The sequence below is a fragment of the Echinops telfairi genome, unplaced genomic scaffold (genome assembly GCF_000313985.2).
Source record: "Echinops telfairi isolate 266 unplaced genomic scaffold, ASM31398v2 ScPeMD7_18;HRSCAF=68, whole genome shotgun sequence".
In the NCBI taxonomy this organism is placed as follows: domain Eukaryota; kingdom Metazoa; phylum Chordata; class Mammalia; order Afrosoricida; family Tenrecidae; genus Echinops; species Echinops telfairi.
The window spans coordinates 62,053,495-62,060,318 of record NW_022103915.1 but is presented as its reverse complement, the minus strand read 5'-3'; the positions used below and the strand labels follow the sequence as shown (position 1 = coordinate 62,060,318).

At 36.9% G+C, this 6,824-nt stretch overlaps 1 protein-coding gene across 3 annotated transcripts in view; it reads left to right on the top strand.

The window, feature by feature from the left end:
• Nucleotides 1-6,824, top strand: part of TOGARAM1 (TOG array regulator of axonemal microtubules 1) — a 95,132-nt gene that overhangs the window by 18,452 nt on the left and 69,856 nt on the right. For all 3 annotated transcript variants that reach the window (XM_045287897.1, XM_045287898.1, XM_045287896.1), the window contains exons 2-3: nucleotides 313-466; nucleotides 4,184-4,318. In XM_045287897.1, coding sequence (XP_045143832.1) covers nucleotides 313-466; nucleotides 4,184-4,318 — 289 coding nt within the window. The remainder of the gene's footprint in view (nucleotides 1-312; nucleotides 467-4,183; nucleotides 4,319-6,824) is intronic.

Below are 6,824 nucleotides of genomic sequence, written 5' to 3'. Positions count from 1 at the left end.
CAGAAAGTAATGTCTAGATAAGAATGAAGGCAACATTTGTACAAACATGCCTGATAAAAATCGATGTATGGATTGTCACAAGAGTAGTCAGAGCCCCCAATAAAATGACCTTTTAATCAAATCAAATAAAACATTTCTATCATGGAATGATACACTTTGTGTGCTACACTATGTATGGATGGATGTTTATTTGTATCAATATATCGTTGATCAATCTACATTTTTCTTGTCATCTTAATTGTATAACTTTGTCATACTTATTACTAAATGGATTTAATATAAATTTTCTAATTTATTTTTCTGTTCCTATAGTTCTCAGCATATGATTACATCTCATCTCCAAAGTTAAAGCCCTCTCAAGGAATGTCAGTCAATGATGATTTGTGTTTTAGCAGAAAAAGAGTGTCAAGAAACTTATTTCAGAATGGCCGAGATTGTAACCCAGATTCTCTTCCTATATGTTCTGGTAAGTAACAGTTCCAGGTAATAAACATGTTGTACAGCAATAAAGACTGAACTTTGAAATTATTCAAGGTCTCATGAAAATTATGATCTAGTAGACTGTTGAGATTCAGCAAACATTTATTGAACGTCTGAGAAAGAGGGACATTTGGCATAATTGTTTTAAAGAATTTCATTGGACCACTTTAAGCAGCAATGTTGAACATTTATCATTTATTTAGTCAGCATCTGAAATTTCTTGAGCATCTCACATGTGTCAGCAAAAGAGAAAACTTCCTGCCTGGAAAAATTTGCATTCTAATTGTGGGTCAATGGACCTTAAATAAACACAAGATATATAATGTGCTACATGGTAGTAAATGTTATGGTTATGGTTATGGTTAAAGCTGAGAGGTGAAAGATGGAGGGGCTACTATTTAAATTAATGTTATGAAAGAAGGCCAGATTCAGAAAGGTATAGTCTTAATTATATAGTGCTACGATAGCAGAAATACCACAAGTTGATGGCTTTAATAGAAATTCTCTCATGCTTTAGGAGGCTATCAGTACGAATTTAAGGTGCAACTCTAGGGGAAGGCTTTCTCATTTTGTTGACTCTTGGAGGAAGATCCTTGTATATTTTTCAACACGTGTGGGCCCAGCATCTTATGGACTAACCCATGTGTATGAGAATCAGTCTTCTGAGTCTAGGAGGAGCTCAGCCCAGGGACCCTGGGTCCAAAGGATGTACTTTGCTCCTGGCTCTTCTATGAGCCTCCCCCACCCCCGCCGCCCACCCCCTGCTCAATTCTCTCTCTTTTCATTTCTTATAAAAGATCCCATATATTGGATGAGACCTGGGTAAGGATGTTACATCCCACTCTAGTGCTCTTTCTTTGCCCAGTCCTGCGCCATCTTTAAAATTGTTATGTTTGAGCCCATTGATGCAGGCATTTTATCAATCCATCTCATTAAAAATCTTCCTTTTTTTTACTGACCCTCTACCAAACATGGTGTCTTTTTTCAAGGTCTGTTCTCTCCTGATAACATGTACAAAGTATGTGAGACAAAACCTTTCCATCCTTGCTACTAAGAATCATCTGGCTGTATCTTCTCCAAGACATTTATTTGTTCTTCTGGCTGTATATGATACTCTGAATATTCTTCACCAATACCACAATTCAAATACATCAATTCTTCTTTGGTCTCCCAAATTCATTGACACCTTTCACATGTAGGCAATTGAATACCATGGGTTAGACCAGGTGCACCCTAGTCCTCGAAGTGACAGCAGATTTTCTCAATGCAATACATCTTTGATTTCTTGACTCTGCTTCCGTGAGTATTGATTGTGGAATCCTAGACAACCTCATTCTTTTCTCCATGTATCATGATGTCTCTTGGTTCAGTTGTGAGAATATTTCTCTTCTTTACATTGAGTTGTAACCTCTACTGATGGTTTTATTCTTCGATCTTTGTAAGTACTCTAAGTCTTCATCACTTAGGGATCCTCATTTATAAAGGTTCCTGTGCCGTTGAATGGACTTTGGCTTTTCTGCTGAGTGGTGAGAGAAGGGGTATCATTTATTTTATGTGTCTTTGTTTTGAAGAAAGGTCTGGCATTTGCCTTAGGTTTATCAGGCTCATATTGGCTGTTGTGTCTAGAATAAAGAAGAGGAAAAGAAGAAGACTGATAGTTGATGTAATAATTCTGGCTAGAACTGTTGGATACTTTGACCAACATAGTAATAAATTTTGTGAGAAGTACATGGAAACTTAAAGAGTTGATATGATTTTGATGTGTTAGGATTGAAAATGGAGTATGGGAGAGAAGACTCAAGATTGACTTAACTATAGAAAGCAAAATGAAGGTCGAACATAATAGTGGAACAGGAGGAAAGTAAAAAGAAATAGAGAAAAGAAGTAGAGGAAAATGACATTTATAGAGGTATAAACATAGGCATGTACATATGTAAATAGACAAATGTATAACAATAGGGATATAGGTGTATGTACATATTATTTATAGGTTAAGTATTAAGGTAGCAGATGGGCACCTCAACACAAGAACACTTTGTTGTAATAACCTGGCTTTCTGTAATGCTCACCTTCCTGACACGATTGCTGAAGACAAAATGGGTGCATAAGCTAATGTAGTGAAGAAAACTGATGGTGCCCAGCTATTACAAGATCTAGCATCTGAGGTCTTAAAGGCTTGAAGTTAAACAAGTGGCCATCTATCAGGGAAGCAACAAAACCTACATGGAAGAAGCACACCAACCCGTATGATGATGAGGTGTCAATGGGATCAGATATCAAGCATCAGAAGACCCAAAACAACCATTTAGATGTGAATGAGGGGGTTCAGAATGGAGACCTAAAGCCCAGCTGTAGACAGTTGGTCATCCCCTCACAGAAGGGTCACAAGGAAGTGAGGAGCCACCCAGGGTACAGTATAGCAACAACGAAACACACAACTTTCCTCTAGCTCTTTGGTGCTTCCTTCACCCAACTATCATGACCCCATTTCTATCTTACAAATTTGGATACACCGGAACATGTACACTGATACAGATAAGAGCCCTGGACACACAGAATCCAGGACAGATAAATCCTTCAGGACCAATAATGAGAGTAGCAATACCATGAGGGTAGGGGGAAGGTAGGGGAATAAAGAGGAAACCGATCACAATGATCAACATACAACCCCCCCACCCCCACCCCCACCCCCCCGGGGAATGAACAACAGAAATGTGGGTAAAGGGAGACAGTGGATGGTGTAAAGTATGAAAATAAAAATAATTTTGTAAATTATCAAGGGTTCACGAGGGTGGGAGGAAGGGGGACAAAAGAGCTGATACCAAGGGCTCAAGTAGAAAGAAAATGTTTTGGAAATGTTGATGGAAACATATGTACAAATGTGCTTGATACAATTGATGTATGGATTGTTATAAGCTGTAAAAGTCTGTAATAAAATGATTGTTCAAATTTTTTTTAAAGAATGATTTAAGGACTGTTGGCTAGAGCAATGGAAAGATGCAGTGTTCTGTTCTGTTGCGCATAAGGTCGGTATGCGTCAGAACCTACTTGATAGCACCTAAAAACAAAAACATCCATTGGAGAGGAGAGTCCTGGTGGCATGGTTGTTAGAACTTGTGGGCTGCTAACCACAAGGTCAACAGTTCTATGCCCTCTGGAGAAAAACAGACTTTCTATTGCCATAAAAAGTTTGTTTCAGAAACCCGGGGGCAGTTGTAATCTGTTCCATAGAGCCACTGTGAGTTGGAATCAGCTGGATGGCTGTGAATTTGTTTCTTTGTTTTTATCCATTGGAGAGGAAAAGGAATCTAGTAGACATGTGGATAAGTTTGGGAATTATGTATACGTTGCATGTTATGTTAGGAAAGAAAGTAGAATAATTCTGCAGAATTTTTTGTACAGAAGGAAAGCCAGGTCTGGAAAAATACTCCAGGGTGAAGGAGAATAGTTAGAGAAACAGTAGAATCCTGCCTTTTTGTATGTTCTTCAATCGACTTTTTCTTTTCTATCCTTTAGTAGTCTGCCTCCTGTCTTGCCACTAATCAGATCTATCAAAAGCCTTCTCTCTTAAAAAGCCTTGTATCTTGAGTGCTTGCCTATGTTTTTCCCTAAACAAATCACTCCAACATTTGTGAAATAAGAGGTAATCATGAAATAAAATTAACCTTTACCATCATGTCTTTTTCTATCCTTTCTTCAAAAGGTACTAATGGAACTCATCAAGCAAATCTGTCTGGGAAATGTGGACAATTTGGATTTTCACAGATATGTGGTAAAACTGGCAGTTTGGAGTCTGATTTACAGTTTCTGGGGACAACTAACAGTCATCAAGATAAAGGTATAAAGTTCAATATTTAAAATATTTGATACAAGTGATTCATAAATAGCATGGAATTTCCCCATCTAAGTAAAACATCAGTTTATGTAATTATGCTCATCACAAAAATTTACAGTATATTGTTATATTTTAATAGCAATTTTAATTAAAGTTTTATAATTTTTATTCCTAAAATAATAGCTTTCATCATCTTGATATATATATGAGTGACTAAAATTAGAGAGTTTAGAAACTCTCAATACAAAGTCACTAAAAAAATAATATCCATTTACAGGGGAATAGTAACGGTTCTAAAATGTAGCTTTTCTGGCCATGTTTGATCAATAGAATTTTATCTGAGAGGAATTACTGATAGATGAATGATGGGTAAATGTGATAGGAGGGTAGAAGGAAAGAAGAAAGAAAGAAAAAAATAGGAATACATACATATGTAAATATATGAATATATAATTATTTAAATATAGGTATATTTGTTTATATATTAATGTAAATACAAGTGCAACAAGGAAGCCGATGGACTTTGGGCTTCTACTTAAACCTTACCTCAGTACAAGAATGGTTTGTTCCAATAATGTGTTTTTGTATGATACTCACCTTCCTGACAGGATCGCTGAAGACAAAATGGGTGTGTAAGCAAATGTGCTAAAGAAAGCTGATGGTGCCCGGCTATTAAAAGATATAGTGTCTGGGGTCTTAAAGTCTGTTAGTCAAACAAGCAGCTATCTAGCAGGGAAGCAACAAACCCTAGATGGAAGAAGCACACCATGTTGTATGATCATGAGGTATCAACAGGAAAAGGCATCAGAAGTTCAAAACCAAGAAACCAAGTCGATGTGAAGGGGATGGGATGTAGTGGAGACCCAAAATCCACCTGCAAGTTAATTGGACAGTCCCTCTCAAAAGAGGCACATGGAAGGGATAATAAATCCAGGGCGTTGTATAGCACTGATGAAACACATAACTATAGTTCTTTAATATGCCCTCCCCTTACTGTTACGGTTTTATTTGTTTTACCTCATTAATAATGTTAGACTTGCTTATGTTCATTTGTATAATTAAAATCATTAGATACATGAAAGCCAAGATAGATAACCCTTCAGAAACAGTAACAGAAGTAATGGTTCCCTGAGGGAATGGGAAGTGAGGTAGGGGGAATGGGAGGATGGGGAGCAGCTGATAGCACTGATGATTGTATAACCCCAGTCGAGGGGAGCAAACAACAGAATTGTACGTAAATGGATATATTGGATGTTGTAACATGTGAAATAAATAAATATAAGGGCTCCTGGGGGTAGAGTGGGGGAGGAAGGGATAAAGGGAAGCTGATATTAAGGAGTTCAAGAAAAAAGAAAATGTTTTGAAACCTGTGGTAGCAGTTGTACAGTACTGCTGGATATGATTGAACTATGGAATGTTATGATATCTGTAAGCACTCCCAATAGAATGATAAATAATAATACCCATTAACATCTCTGTATTAGCAAAGGACAATTTTCCATGACAGTTTAAAATTTTAAGAATACTCAAGAATTTCTTATGCCTCTTATTAGGAATCATAACTTGCTGAATAACTATCATTTCAGAGAATACAAGATTAAACAAAAGGAAGAGTTTGAGGCTATCAGTCACATGAATTTGAGATTTTAAGGAGTTTCTTTAATTTTCATGCTTGTGAATAACATTTTCCAATACTATTTATAGATCACTCACTGACATTGAGTTCTGACTCACAGTGACCCTATATGACAGGGCAGAATTAGCCCTGTGGATTTCCATGACTGTAACTTTATGGGAGTAGAAAGTCTCATCTTTCCCCTGAGGAGCCCTGGTGGGGTAGTAAATACTCATTGGGCTGCAATCCTCATGGTCAGCAAGTCAAAACGATCTCCAGGGGAGAAAAAGTAGGCTTTCTACTCCTGTAAACAGTTACAGTCTCGGAAACCCACAGGGGTTTGCTCGCTTTGAGCCAGCGTTGACTTGTTGGCAGTGAGTTGTGTTGTTGTTTTTTAATACAGTTTAATTTTTGTTTTATGTTCTGTATGAAAAATTTTCAAAAGTGGTAGAGATGTACTTCTTTATTTGTTGATGATAAAGTACTGTCATTTGAAATTAATAAAGTAGCTTTAGTTAACCTAGCACTTATATTTTAGCTACCCTTTACCTTTCCTCCAAAGGGCCACATGACGGTTTAAGGTTTGTTATTGTGATGTTATTCCTAATAAAAATAATTAATTTTTCTAAATTATGTAGATAGTTTCTAAATCATGACTCTTGAATGCCTTTGGAACCCAAAACTTGCCTTTATCCTGAGATAGAATATAGTACAATACAAAGCACAGGGCTAAGGACCAGACTACCTGGGATGGTATTTTTGCCTTTCTACCACCTATGTGACTTTTTTTTTTTTTTCCTTTTTTAACATTTTATTAGGGGCTCATACAACTGTTATCCCAATCCATACACACATCAATTGTGTAAAGCGCATTTGTACATCGTTTCTCAAAAT